Source organism: Pseudophryne corroboree, chromosome 4 (genome assembly GCF_028390025.1).
Source record: "Pseudophryne corroboree isolate aPseCor3 chromosome 4, aPseCor3.hap2, whole genome shotgun sequence".
Lineage (NCBI taxonomy): Eukaryota > Metazoa > Chordata > Amphibia > Anura > Myobatrachidae > Pseudophryne > Pseudophryne corroboree.
Window position 1 is genome coordinate 182,081,474 of NC_086447.1, and position 15,535 is coordinate 182,097,008.

At 45.7% G+C, this 15,535-nt stretch overlaps 1 protein-coding gene across 1 annotated transcript in view; it reads right to left on the reverse strand.

The window, feature by feature from the left end:
* Nucleotides 1-14,583, reverse strand: part of SHBG (sex hormone binding globulin) — a 46,512-nt gene extending 31,929 nt beyond the window's left edge. Inside the window, exons 1-3 of the mRNA XM_063915622.1 lie at nt 14,429-14,583; nt 8,498-8,607; nt 2,821-3,010 (exon numbers count right to left, since the gene is read on the reverse strand). Coding sequence (XP_063771692.1) covers nt 2,821-3,010; nt 8,498-8,607; nt 14,429-14,539 — 411 coding nt within the window. The 5' untranslated portion in view covers nt 14,540-14,583. The remainder of the gene's footprint in view (nt 1-2,820; nt 3,011-8,497; nt 8,608-14,428) is intronic.
* Between the last annotated feature and the right edge of the window lie 952 nt (nt 14,584-15,535).

A 15,535-nucleotide genomic window follows, 5' to 3' on the forward strand; every position in this document is an offset into this window, starting at 1 on the left:
CTCCTTCTCCTTGGTATCACACTGCCCTGCCAGTGATCATAATTGCCCTGTCTCCCCTCTCCCCCCGGCTCCCGCCGGACTCCGGCTGCCTGGGAGATAGCAGGGGAGACAGCAGGGCCGGCGGCGCTGCTGCGCACACACGTGCGCGGCTAGCGGCGCCAGAGGCGAGCGTGGGCGCGCGCGCACCTCGGGCGCGCGCCCCACTGCTCTCTGTCACCACAAGGCCTCTTGTCTGGGCTCCTGCATTAAGAGCCCCATTAGCTTAACCTGGTTGATCACTGCCTCTCCCCCTCCCTCCCCGCTCCACACCGTGTTCCGGCTGCGGGGGAGAGGGCTGAGGAGACAAGGAGGAAAGCGGCGCCGCTGCGCGCACACGTGCGCGAGCGGCCCACCGCTTCCGGTCCGTGCTCTCTCAGCCGAAGCGTTTGGTGATGACGCCGTGCGAGGCCCTGCGACAGGCCTCGCTCGGCTGGCCACGTCCCCCGCCCAGTGCCCTCCCCCCGCCTGGAACCACTAGCCGGCCCCGGCAAGGGGGAAGAGCTGGGCATCGAACTCAGTCTCCGGTCCCTGGATGAGCGCCCGGCGCGGCGCGCTCCCGCGGGCACCCGGCACTGGGGCTTCCCCGGCCATGCCCGGAGGCAAGGGCTGCTGCCCGCCCACCTCCGGGCGGCCTGACTCCCTCTCTGATCCTCCTCGTCGGCCGCTCCCGCCAGTCACAGCCGGCCCGGCTTCCGCCAGATACCTCGAGGAGGCCCTAGGGGACGGGACGCCATCCCCAGGGCCAGCCAGCTCGCCCCCGGAACCAGCCCCCACCGCCAGATGAGCGGTAACGGGCTGGGGTCCCGGCGGACCGTCGTGGGCGAGTGGCAGCCAGAGCACTGATGTGTGACCTAAATGCAGGGGGCTGACAATAGAGATGTCTACTGACTCTCTGTCTCAACACAGTGACTGGAATCATCAGGAAGTGTGAATGACTCGAGTCACTCACTGTTTCATGAGTCGAGACAGCAGCAGCAGCAGCTTCTCTCAGACAGAGGGAGGAAACTCTGTGTCCTGTGTCCTTCAGTCAGTGTGTTCTGCTGTCTTTAGCTGTGATTGGCCAGAGGCTATACCAGGTGACACCCAGTGGGAGGGGGGAGGGAGCAGTCACGACTCACCAGTCAGTGAGTGCTGTGCTGCTGTGCCCGATCCATGTCATGAATCATGATTCATCCTGAGTCTGTCAGTGAGTTGAGACAGTTGTACACTGTGTAGACTCAGTGACTCAGTGGATGGATCTGATTCATGCAGCATAAGCCTGCAGGAGGTGGAGCCCCTGTGGTACAGGGCTCTCAGCTCAGTGCTCACTGTTCCTGCTCAGTGTGATTGTGGGTGGCAAACTCCCTGGAGGCTAGATAGTGTATAATATAATAAATCCAAGGCCACCTAAAATCATCCAATTAGCAAAGTATGCAAAATAAAAAAAAAATGTTTTTATTTGGTTTAGTTACAGACTGAATGATGTGTTTCATGGCTGTTAAGCTTTCTCTCCTCAGCCAAAAGTAATGTCATATTCTATAACTAGTATGCAATAAGTGGTTATTAATAATATATCAACATAACACTGAATCTATGTTAATATATTATTAACAATCAGGGCATAAGCAGCTGCCTTCCCCAGATACACTGTACAATCACTGCAGCTGAATAACTCCATGAGTCCAGCACTGATCCTCCAGCACTGGCAACTCACTGATTCATGTGCAGTCTCTGCAACACATTCCATTACAGATGAGTCATAACTCATGTGCCGAGACACTGACTCCAGACACTTCACTGAACTGAGTCATGTGTCTCAGCTCAGTTCAGTGAATCACTTTGCCCATGACTAGCTGACAAAACACTGAAATGTATAAATCCGAAAAATTAAATGGGGGGATTCTGCAAAGCAGCACTCACCCCAAAGCAAATCCACCAAGAGAACTAAGATGGCCTCACCTTCCCTATATATATCAAACCCTCCCCCTAAAAGGCTGTACTTTCCTAACAGCTAGGTCCACCCCTCCCAAGATGTTTAACTCTTTCCTTTCCTATGCAGTCAATTCTCTCTCCGTGTGATATGGAAGGGATGCCGGTGGTCAGAATCCCAACAGCGGCATCCCGACAGACCCTCCAAAAGTACCCTAACCCTCCCCTGCCCCCTACCCTAACCCTCCCTTGTGGGTGCCTAACCCTAACCCCACCCTGCTTGGTGCCCAACCCTAACCTCCTCCCCCCCACACACACACACACACCTCCCCGGTACCTAGCCATAACCTTCCCATCCTTGCATCCTAACCCCTCCTTCTAATGCCTAAACCTAACCCCCCCCCCCCCCCCAGCGCACGCGTGGCAGGATGCGAGTGTGTCTCACTGGAAGAACGGTCGGGATTCCGGCCATCTGTATTTTGACTCCTGCATCCTAACTTCCACTGGGATTTTTAGACCAGTTTTATGTCGTCGTTCGGGATTCCAGCATCGGTATTTACAAAGTCACACTGGCTTCCTGGGGTATTGTCGGGATCCGATGCCAGTCCACGTATGCTGGGACAATGTGTAGAGGCACTTGCTTCTCTGCACTCACACAACCAGCATTGCTAACTGATGGTTATATCAGGAGAACGGGTGTGGAGAGCCAGGCGCCACTAAACATTGTCCCGGCATATATAGACTGGCACCGGATCCCGGCAATACCTCAGTGAGCAATTTAACATTTTCATCAATACCAATCATTTGCCCTTTTTTACAAGTATCAGAGAACGCATCATTGGGAATTGGTTTCTGCACGCAATCCCATCTTACCTTCCTCCATTTACCATCGCTCACATTTGGCCCCCACTTTGAGAGAACCATTTGTCCATGTCCGTTACTCATCTGTACCTCCAGGCGCTGCTCCCGGACTGCCAGTACAAACCAGTTATCTTTCCCAACATCTCCATAGAAAATTATGCCTTCTGAATCGAAAGTCCGGAAATCAAAGGAGGAAAGATTACTGTAGAGTAAAGGCCAGATATTACAGGAGGGGAGTGGCCAATGGACAGTAACATACATCCAGGCTTGCTACAAATATAATAATAATAATAATAATAAATACAACTACGGTTTCCTCCCACAGTTCATCAACATACTGGTATATTACTTGTATTCTGCCAAAATTAACGCTAATGCAGTATACCAGCAGGACGCTTGCGGCTCAGCTGAACTTATCTTGCTTGGCTATCATTTCAGTTATTTCCCATTTAATTGTATTTTGAACCACTGCGGCAGTGCGGCTTTCCATGCTGCTGATAGGACCCCACATGACGGCCAGTAGCGGATCTTGCCACGGGCAAGCAGGACTTTTGCCTGGGGTGCTGCCTTCCGGAGGGCGTCGGCGCCATTCGGAAGGCGCCGCACCATGGCAAGATACGCTACTGCTGTGCCCCCCCCCGCTGCCCGCTGTGTCCCCCGCCGCCCCGCTGGTTCCCTGCTGTGAAGGGTTCCCTTCATGGAGAGGACCTTTGCTGTATGGTGTACGATGACGTCATCGCGCACAGCATTGTGGGACTGACACAGACGCTAGGGGACATAATTGACCTCTAGTGTCTGTCTATGCCAGATCTGAGGAGAGGAGCGGCGCCGGCGGAGGTCTGCAGTGGTTGGGAGCGGGGATAGTAAGTATTAATTTTTTTCTTTTTTTTTCTCTTTCAGCGGCGTTACTCTACTGTACAGGGGGCGTAACTGACCTCGCCCCCTGTATGAAGCCACGGCCATATTTCCCGCCCGGGGCGCCAAAAGGGCAAGAACCGGCCCTGATGACGGCCTACTAGATAATACGCCTTGCCAGGCAGTGCGCTCCTAACTCTGGGGCAGATGTATTAACCTGGAGAAAGCATAAGGAAGTGATAAACCAGTGACATGTGCAAGGTGATAAAGGTACCAGCCAATCGGCTCCAATATGTAAATGAACAGTTAGGATCTGATTGGCTGGTGCCTTTATCACCTTGCACATATCACTGGTTTATCACTTCCTTATGCCTTCTCCAGGTTAATACATCTGCCCCACTGTCTCTAACTACACTCTTTGCTCTTGCAGTTGGGTACCAGGTGAGACTGTTCTACCTCTAGGTTCTGATTTGGCATCTACAAGGAGGACTGAGAATGTGATAAATAAATACAACACTGTGCAATCAGCAGTACTTAATTGTAAAAGGAGCATAAAACCGTAGATATGATAAAAATTATAATTTATTACATAAACTAAAACACATTAAATATATTAGTGAATTAATGACCTAATAGCATTCTGAATACCCTGACAAATTCATATAAGAACATAGGCTGAACATTAAACTAACTGAAGCTCAATAGTTGGACCCAAAAAGGAGGTGATGTTTATGTCTCATACATGTTGTGTATTCATATTGCCTTTAGCATGCTGCTATTAATAAGAATGGGTGTGGTATTGAAAGTCGACAGTAGCTAGGTCGACAATGTCTAGGTCGACCACTATTGGTCGACAGTAACTAGGTCGATAGGGTGTCTAGGTAGACAGGGTCTTTAGGTCGACATGTTCTAGGTCGACAGGTCAAAAGGTCGACATGAGTTTTTAATGTTATTTTGGTGTCGTTTTCTTCGTAGAGTGACCGGGAACCCCAATTAGTGCACCGCGTTCGCTCGCCATGCTTCGGGCATGGTGCCTTCGCTCCGCTACCGCTTCGCTCGGCACAGATTACCGTTCCAATCGTAGTCCACGTGGATCGGTAAGTATGAAAAGGTTCAAAAAAAGAAAAAAATTGTGAAAAACTCATGTCGACCTTTTGACCTGTCGAACTAGAACATGTCGACCTAAAGACCCTGTCGACCTAGACACCCAGTCGACCTAGTTACTGTCGACCAATAGTGGTCGACCTAGACATTGTCGACCTAGTTACTGTCGACTTTCAGTCCGGATCCCAATAAGAATATTACTAAATATTATCCTTTATTTATATGGCGCCACAAGAGATCTGCAACACCCAATTACAGAGTACATAAACAAAATAAGCAAAAACAGGAAAACAGTGACACACTGAGCGATGTTGACTATGAACGATTTTGACTACGCAATTTACCTTGAACTGGCAGTAGGAGATTTTGACTATCTTTACCAGCGATTTTGACTAATTGTGCAAGCGATTTTGGCTAAGGGTGATTTTGACTAACTCATTTAAATAGGGGGATGCTTTTACTTTTCCAGCGACATAGCGGAAATTGACCTGCCTGCACAGTCTATTTTTTCCCAGCGATAGCGACCTGGCAGGGACGCGCATCGCTATCGCTCGCTGTGTACACACAGAGCGATATGCACTAACTTTCTTAGCGATTTTGACTATATAGTCAACATCGCTGAGCCATATCGCTCCGTGTGCACACACCTTTACAGTTGACGACAATATAGGACAAGTACAGGGTAAATACACATAGTTACTGAAACAAGTATCAATAAGTATCAAAACCGCTGGATTTGGTGCAGTCGAAGATGGTTAAAGTAAGAAAAAGATAAGCACAGAGCTTACATTCTCAAAGGGATATTTTATATATATATATATATATATATATATATATATATTTATATATATATACACACACACATACTGTATGTATATTTATATACAGAGAGACAGATTTAGAAATGCATACACACACAGCACTGAGGTATAATAATTAATCAGTATATCAAACTAGAAGTCCAGAAACAGATAAAAGCTCTGAGAAATGACTATACTATAAAGTCACAGATCTGATGGCATTAATCAGAATAATTACCACGTTTCAGACTGAACAGAAGCTAAGATCCTGTGCAAAATAGTGTAATAGTGTTCCTAATCATCAATGGTTTAAGGCAGATATCAAATGGTTTTGCCATCAATAGGAGAGAACCAGATGGTTCTCCCCCCCCCCCCCCCCCCATCGATGGCTTAGCATCAACTTTTTTTTTTGCAAGGTGCTGGGACGCAGAGCTTAGCTCCGCCCCCAACACTCCAGAAGCATCGCCCCTGGGCTGTGATTGGCCCACGGGTCATTCACTGTAATAACAGGGATGACCATCAATGGATGAAATCATCGATGGTCACTCACAGCATAGTTGGTAACCAACGCTGGTCACTCACAGTTTCACCATCAATGGCAACCATTGATGGCAAACACACCGATGGCCTTCCCTAGTCCTCATGGGTTTTATTCCAAAATGTTGTACTACACATGTATTGTTCACTGCTAATGGAACAATGCTTAAAGACAGAGTGCAGATCTCTCCCTGTGATGGCCTCAGTTATAGTAATTAAATTAATGACATTATTTTATATTTGTAAATATGTTTTTAATTATTCGCTCAACCAGATCCCGGCCGTCGGCTTTCCCTAATGAACCCGAACAGAGGGGTCAATAATTGGAATCATTTGGAATAATTATGCACTTTGACCATACCTCTCGGGAATAAGGACGGGTAGGGGGGAGGGGGACATAGACGGGCAGAGACGGCTGGCATGGGGGGCTCTCAGTCAGCGGGACAGTGTCAGCCGCGTGACGCTGCTACTGCAGATATGCTTCCGGACTAGCGAGATGAGGACATCATTATCTCTCCAACAAGTGGTTCTGGGTATACATTGAGGGGGTCTGTAGTCTGCAGCCCTCCCCCCCTCCTACCAGGAACTAATCTGCCGGGCGCCAAATCTGGCGTGTGGCTCTACTAATAACAAAAAGTAAACAAAAGGTTAAAAGAAAAATTGTAACTTCTAAACGGTGCAGTGGGATTGCAGTGGCAAACCAAGGGGGGGGGGTCCGAGCACCCAGAAACCCCACTCCACCAAAACCCCCCCCTTTTTTTTTTCTTTCTTTTTTAAATTGGAGCATGAGTATTATTAATGGCCGTCTAGCGTCCTCTGCAGCCTGCTGTCTTCCTGGTGGCACTTGAAAGTGCTTAATCAAAGTTTACTTTATTTTAATTATAGTACATATACAGTATATCCATGTGCATACATAGATACACATGTATATACTGTACATATAAACACACACACACACACAGATATGTGTATATATACGTGTACTGTATGTATATATATATATGTTTAATATGCTATGTATATGTGTATATGTATGTATATATATGTGTATATATACGGTATACATATGTGTAGATATATATATATATATATATATATACATATACACACACACACACACACACACACACAGACACACTAGTTTTACGGACCCAGCATATACCGGGTCACCTCAGTCCCCACCCCCGTGATTGGCTCCACCCAGTTCTGGAAACCCCCCCATGCAAATCCTGCGTTTGCCACTCGATTGCTTGCTAACCCTTCAGTCCCCCCAGGCGGCCGGGTCCCATAGCAGTTGCATCCCCTGTACCCTCTATAGCAGACATGGGAAACCTTTGGACCTCCAGCTGTTGTTGTACTACATATCCAAGCATGCCCTGCAATGGTTTTAGCATGGCCAAATATTAAAACTGCAGCAGGGAATGCTTGTATGTGTAGTTCAACAACAGCTGGGGGGCCAAAGTTTCTTCACCTCTGCTCTATAGTAATGCACCATCTACTAGAAATTATTATAAGGATATCAGTAGCCACTGAGGAATTCTATGACCATATGATAGTAGAATGAAGCTGTAGGCTAAGTGCTTTTGGGCCAGATGTACTAAGCTTGAAAAGTGATAAATATCACTGTGATAAAGCACCAGCCAATCGGCTCCTAACTGTCATTTTTCAAACACAGCCTGTGACATGGCAGTTAGGAGCCGATTGGCTGGTGCTTTATCACAGTGATATTTATCACTTTTCAGGCTTAGTACATCTCCCCCTTTATACTAGTTGGCGTAGCATTACTCCTTACATTTCACAAGATTGCTGCATAAACACTGATCACTGTTTCATGTAAATTTTAGTTATATGTATTTATAATTATATGTAATACCATTATTATATACAGTGTCGGACTGGGGCATGAAGGGCGCACCGGGAAAGATGCTGTGGTAGGGGCCCATACTTAAGGGTGTGGCCAGGCTCTACTGGGGCGTGGCCAGCCACCACAGAGGTTTGACTAACCATTACAGAATACATGTTCTGTTCCCCTTGGTAAATAAATATACAAGTACACTAGGATAGAGTCTGGAACCTGATCCCTAGAGGAGGAGGAGGGCCCAGAGGCAGTGGGGCCCACTGGTGGTTTCCCCTGTTCCCCTGTGGGCCAGTCCGACCCTGATTATATATAATACATAATATAATGCGGCTTCCAGAGAGGTGTACAATATGTCCCTCTTATACTATGCAGACTCCAGAGTCAGGGTCAGGTTTCATCTCTCTAGTCCAGCATGTTTGCTGTTGGAGTTGGACGCCAATTCCTGACCAGGTCACATACTCTCTCCACCGCAGACCACAGTCTATCCACACGGCAAATCCCAGATGGTTAATGAGCATAATGAGATTTTTGATACCTCGTTAAGTCGGAGAGTTGGAATTCCAGGAGCAGAACATTCTGTGCATCTCCATTCCCCAGGTACAGGCTGTCTGTGGATCTCACCGGCTTTCCAGCTAAACAGGTGACCTGCAAGACACATGCTCCAGTAACTACTTGCCTGCCGGAGGCTTGCTTATGCCTGACAAAGATTAGTGAGTTAGGGGTCTATTTACTAAGCCTTGGATGGAGATAAAGTTTCTGGAGATAAAGTGCCAGCCAATCGGCTCCTAACTGTCATTTTTCAAACCCAGCCTGTGACATGGTAGTTATGAGCTGATTGGCCGGTCATTTATCTCCATCCACTTTATCTCCATCCAAGGCTTAGTAAATAGACCCCATAGATACTGGAATAAATTGCTACTAGGAAAGATACTCAATATTAAATGCCGTCAAAACTCAACTTGTGGACGTTTTTATGAAAAGGTGATTTCAACACGGAACGTCTAAAAATCATCCTCGGATCGACATATGGCTTGATTCAGAATTGTACGCTAATCCAGCAGCGACTGCATTTTTGTACAGAGACACCGCATGGGTCGCAGATCAGTTGATTAGAAGCCTTGTGAGTAACTCTATGGCGCCAGTGAATGTGCGTACAAAAACACCACACATTTTTCTAACCACTCCCTGGTTACCAACCAAACACGTGTCCTAACTGTCAATCAATCTGCATTCTAATCAGTGGCGGCTGCAGTCCGACCGCACATTGCATGGGAGGGGTTAACACATATAAACATACATGTAATGTTTCATGTAGTATATGTGCTGGCAGCGCTGTGCATTTCACAGGAGTTTGGGGGCGGGCTTACAAGGTTACATGTTCTAAATGCCCCCCCTCCCCCCAATGCAGTCTGTGTGGTCGGTGCAGCAGTTACCACTGCATACCCTCCAACTGTACCTTTCTGTCCGCTGCCATTTTTTTATGGACTGTACCGGCCAAGAAGGGCTTTGTACAGATTTTTTACTCACTACATCTCCATAGAAAGTATAGGAAAGGGGCATGGCCACACCCCCTTTATCCATGACCACGCCCCCTTTCCTAATTTGTACCGGTTTTCGAGGGTACAAAGGCCCTCATTCCGAGTTGTTCGCTCGCTAGCTGCTTTTAGCAGCCATGCAAACGCTAAGCCGCCGCCCTCTAGGAGTGTATCTTAGCTTAGCAGAAGTGCGAACGAAAGGATCGCAGCGCGACTACAAAAAAAGATTGTGCAGTTTCTGAGCAGCTCCAGACCTACTCCTAGCTTGCGATCACTGCAGACTATTTAGTTCCTGTTTTGACGTCACAAACACGCCCTGCGTTCGGCCATCCACGCCCGCGTTTCCCCAGGCACGCCTGCGTTTTTCCACATACTCCCCGAAAATGGTCAGTTACCTCCCAGAAACACCCACTTCCTGTCAATCACTCTGCTGCCAGCAGTGCGATTGAAAAGCGTCGCTAGACCTTGTGTGAAACTGCATCGGCTTTTGTGATAGTACATCGCGCGCGCGCATTGAGCCGCATACGCATGCGCAGAAGTGCCGATTTTTAGCCTGATCGCTGCGCTGCGAACAACAGCAGCTAGCTATCAACTTGGAATGACCCCCAATGTTGGAGGGTATGACACTGATCCTAATCCTCCCTGCAAGTGACATCGCAGAAGCATTGGTATGCCTACACCATATGACTCAGACCCATGCGCAGTAATAAAAAGTCAGCCAACTGATCGGAACAGCGTACAACTCTCAAAGAGGCCCATAAACTGCAATTCTACAACATTTAACTGCCCATTACAGCTGTGGTTCAGTAACGTTGTTGTTATTAATAATATTCCTGGCATAAACCACGCTTGTCTATTGTTATTGTTTGTGCCTATGTACTCAGTTTCCATTCCTGTTTTTTATTAAATTTGACTGCATTTAAAGGAATTCTTTTTTCTAATACAAGTTTTTCAAAATATACTTATTTGTTGACTAAAGTTTTCCATTAACAGCAATGGCTAGCAGAAAAACACTGCATAATAAATACACTTGAATATGCTAAAGTTAATTCCAATTCCCTTTTGAATTTTTATATAATATCTAGTCATGTGTGTTGTCATTAAAGTCATTTTTAGCCTAATCAACAATTAGAACCAAGCCTATGGACATAAGCCAGAGACACTGTGAAGCGGATGTCTAGCACTCAGGAAATATTATGACATGTACAAAAAAATGGGATAAACGAAAAACAGTATTTATGAATAAACATGAATGTCCACACTCTGGTGATCGCTGAAAGTACCATAGGACCACTGGACACTGGTGTGTTTGTTACCGTGATCTAAAATACAAAAAAATTGCTGATGCCTGATTATAGGTCAGCGGTTCTCAAACTCAGTTCTCCGGACCCCAAACAGGTCACATTTCCCAAGTCACCTAGCAGCTGCACAGGTGTAGCCATTACTCACAGACACATTTTAAAAGATCCACAGGTGGAGCTAATTATTTCAGTTGCGATTCTGTGAGGTGACCTGGAAAACATGAACTGTTTGGGGTTCTAAGGACAGAGTTTGAGAACTACTGTGATATGTCAAACAAGCATTTTGTCACTGTGATGTAAAAACTATGAAAGTTCAGCAACTGGAATATAATGAAGCTTTTACTAGCAAAAATGCATACAGCATATGCAGGTAATATTATTAATGTACCAGGATGACTTAAAAAAATCTTACATCAGTTATTAACAATAAAAAATAAATAATCTATGTGCTTGTCTAACTCAGTAGAATTTAGGAAAGCCTACATACATACATACGGGATGCGGTCATGTGACCAACGCTTGGGATCCTGGCGGTCACCATGCCGATGCCGGGATCCCGAGCGCTCAACATGGCGGCAGTTGGAATGCCAACCCACAGGCTCTATTCCCACTCGTGGGTGTCCACGACACCCATAGAGTGGGAATAGAACTTGTAGCGAGCCTGCAAGGGGCTTCGTTGCGCTCGCCCTCACGCCGGCATTCTGCTGCCGGGATTGGTATGCTGACCTCCAGGATCCCAAACACCAGATCAGCCCCAACCCATACATACATACATACATCCATCAGTGGCTATCATTGCACAATGTATATCTGTCACTGAAGTACTAATACGAATTTTCTTCCTTGTGCATTACTGTATATCACTGCCAGTAGAGTCCGGTATGGAGAAGCCCTGGCATTAGTATAATATTCCATTTTTCTATATACACACTACAGACCATTATAAAGCAAATTAACAATACAAATGTAAAAGCAGTTTTATCCCCAACCATAACAAAAAGCCTATTGCGAGTAAGCCTAGTTATTAAGATCGAGGGGGAGATGTACGAAGACTTGAAAAGTGATCAATTTCACAGTGATAAATTATCAGCCAATCAGCTGCTAACTGCCATGCTACAGGCTGGGTTTGAAAAATGACAGTTATGAGCTGATTGGCTGGTATTTTACCTCTGTCCACTTTATCTCCATCAAAGCTTAGTAAATAGACCCCCTAGTTCTATACTATACTAGAACCCAATACATTTGGCGGGATGCACTGCAAGAAAAATGCGATAAAAACTCAGTTTTCAGAGTTTCTACCGCATATCCATATGCACTAAGGCCTGAGTAAATGCCAGCTTTTGCTGGCGTTATCCCATAGAAGCCTATGGGCTTATAGAAGCCTATGTGGCTGACGCGTCACTCTGCGCATGCGCAGATGGACTCATGGGTCAGATACCCGGAATTCCAATGACGGGTGGCACATCGCAAAGGACAGCTCTTATCGGAAGAGCTGTCCTTTGCAGTACTAATTGAATATGTTAGTGCATATGCAATTCGTACCACTGCGATGTCAGTACGAAGTCTGGAGAAATGTATTCAGTCTTCTTCATGCATCCCGCCCATTATTACTCAGTGATGTGCAGTGAGGTGAGGCAGGTGAGGCGGAGCCATTTCTGTCATACTTCAGTATACGTCAGAGTTTTGACTTATAGAAAGTATATGAAAAATACAAAGAATATATTATAAATATAATAGTCAAAACTCTGGAGTAAAAAGTCTATGGCAGGTAAGGAAAGGCCTATCTTTTCTGCACACCACTGATCAACACTCATCAAATTTCCAGCAGTATATACTGCTCCTGTGTATAATGCCCACATGTATATACTTCTGCACCTGTGTATAATCCTACATGTATATACTGCTGCACCTGTGCATAATGCCCACATGAATCCTTGGGCTCATATATTGCCCATAAATCTGTCTCTAGTACTAGTCAGTGCCTCCCGAGCCATTTACTTCACCACACGTCCCTGCACATTACATAATTATATGATGATGGTGATACTTGCCAATACGCAGATTATGATTGAATCTGACATGAAATCAGTTGTATTTTAGTAGAAATATGATATTAATCCACCACTGCCCAAGAGAACGTTTTACACTGAGCAACATAGAATAGGGGCATCTCCTAAAATAATACTTCAAACATCAGCACAGTGCTCTAAAACTAACTCTGAAATAGCATACAATAATATTCTTAAACAAAGACAATAATATTTAGAAGCTTTTGAAAGTGTATAAAACTAAACTATAAGTAAGCAACAAAATCAATACTTGTAAATCAAAAATACTAAAGTGGAGCAAAATGGACAATATAGGGAACATTAACATCGTTACCATAAATATGTATCTCTCATATATTTCTCATATTACATGAAACATTTGCAAGTGCACCAGTCACATATCAGACAAGGCAAGTCCAAGAGAAGATTTCTTTAGGTGTGTACACACAGTGATATATTACCTTGCGATAGTGACGATATAGTCAAAATCACAAGGAAAGTTAGTGCAAATCGCAAGGTGTTAGCCACCTTAGGATCCAGATGCGTGGTCCTGCAGCGTCGGTATCGCAAGGTTAGATCGACTGTGCAGGCAAGTCAATTTTGACTATCTAGCACTAAAGTATAGTAAAAATTGGCACTTAGGGGGTAATTCTTCTGAGTTGATCGCAGAAGCAAGTTTGTTAGCAATTGGGCAAAACCATGTGCACTGCAGGGGAGGCAGATATAACATGTGCAGGGAGAGTTAGATTTGGGTGGGTTATATTGTTTCTGTGCGGGGTAAATACTGGCTGCTTTATTTTTACACTGCAATTTAGATTTCAGTTTGAACACACCCCAACCAAATATAACTCTCTCTGCACATGTTATATCTGCCTCCCCTGCAGTGCACATGGTTTTGCCCAATTGCTAACAAAATTGATGCTGCGATCAACTTGGAATTACCCCCTTAGTCAAAATCGCACATAGCCAATATTACAAGCACGCAGTCAATATTGCATAGTCCATATCGCATAGTCAAAATCGAAGATAGCCAAAATCTCACCGTGTGTAAGCACCTTAAAGCTGTGTACACACGGCGCGATGCACCGCACAGCACGACATTGATTCGCCGACGGGGCCGGGCCACTATAGTCAGTGTTGGGTTGCCTGCACAGTCTATTTTTCCTTGCGATGCCGATCCCGCGGGACCGTGCATTGGCATCGCAAGGACTATACACACGGTGCGATATGCACTATATTTTCTTACGATTTTGACTATATAGTCAAAATCGTAAGAAATATGGCACCGCTGGTACACACCTTAACAGTCATGAGAAAATGCAACAGTGGGGATATTTATATAAAAGGATACAGAAGTGTAGTAACCCACAGCAACCAATGTTAAATAAGCATTCATTTATCTTGTTCACATTAGAACAAGTTATCAATGAGATGTTGGTTGCTATGGTTTATTGCACATTTGTAGCTTGTTATAAAATCCCCCATTGATTCTCTGTGACTTTCTAAGAGACCCTTTTGGTTTTGTTTTTTTTAGTATTGTGACGTAAAACATCATTTAATGGAACTTGTACCAAAGTGTTACCTGTCCTGTGTGATCCTGGTTGGGGTGAGATAATGGATTTCCTGCTGTAAAATCTCCATGGCATAGCAAGAATAGGATGACAGGAATGAGCACACAGCTGAGAAGTCTCATTGTAGAGATGTTGTGAGTGTGAATGTCTGTCACATGCTCACGGTCTCTTATATAGTGATAGGAGGAGACTTGGGCTTATGTTCCTTTTTCACACCCCAACCTTGGTTACAACCATAACACGGTCCTAGAATCTGCCTGCTGCAGATGTTTTCCCAAGAATCCAACCCATGTGTAACTGTCTGCACTTGTATGTATTTACTACGGGACCTGAGTGCAAGCGTCTGAATATACTCTTATCTTTACAAAGAGATTAGAGCACTAGTTCTCAAACTCAGTGCTCAGGACTAGGGACACCAATTCCGCCCCATTTCTGTATTTTGGGATTGAAAAGATTTATTTGTATTTGGGATTGAATTCCATACCGGGAATCAGGATTCCTGGGATTGAATTGTACAAAAAATATATTATTAAAACTCACACATTGTTCCCCCTCAGGAAAAAAAAAAAAAACATATAACACAATCATTGCTGACTGTGTCACACAGCAATACTTGCAGGCTGCAGCAACTACACTTAACCTGCAGGGGAGCACTTACAGACAGTGGGAGAGAGGAGCCCCCAGTCCCTTCCCCACCCGCTGGCACGTGACTCTGCCTCAGTCAGTCACTAGTACAGCAGAGTGTGGCTGCGTAACCTATTACATCACTCCACTGCATTTCCCTTAGGAGGTCACGGCCCAGGTTTCACCTAAGCCACCAGAAAAGCCCAGCACTTCCCAAGGTAGAACAAGTTAACACTGCCCCTGGCTGTGCCCCTGCCGACCCACTGCAGTTTAACTGGCAGGAAGTGAGGATTTTTTGGCTTGCTGGAAGGTCCCTGTTACCCTGAAGTCTAGTTATGTTTGTGATGCTTAGTAAACACTTTCTGTCTCACTCCTGAAGTTGTCGCTCCAGTCCTTCTGCACCCACATCTGCTTCAGGAATGCTGCCTCCAGCCTTGGACTGGCCCACAGGGGTACAGGGGAAACCACCGGTGGGCCCCACTACCTGGGGTCCC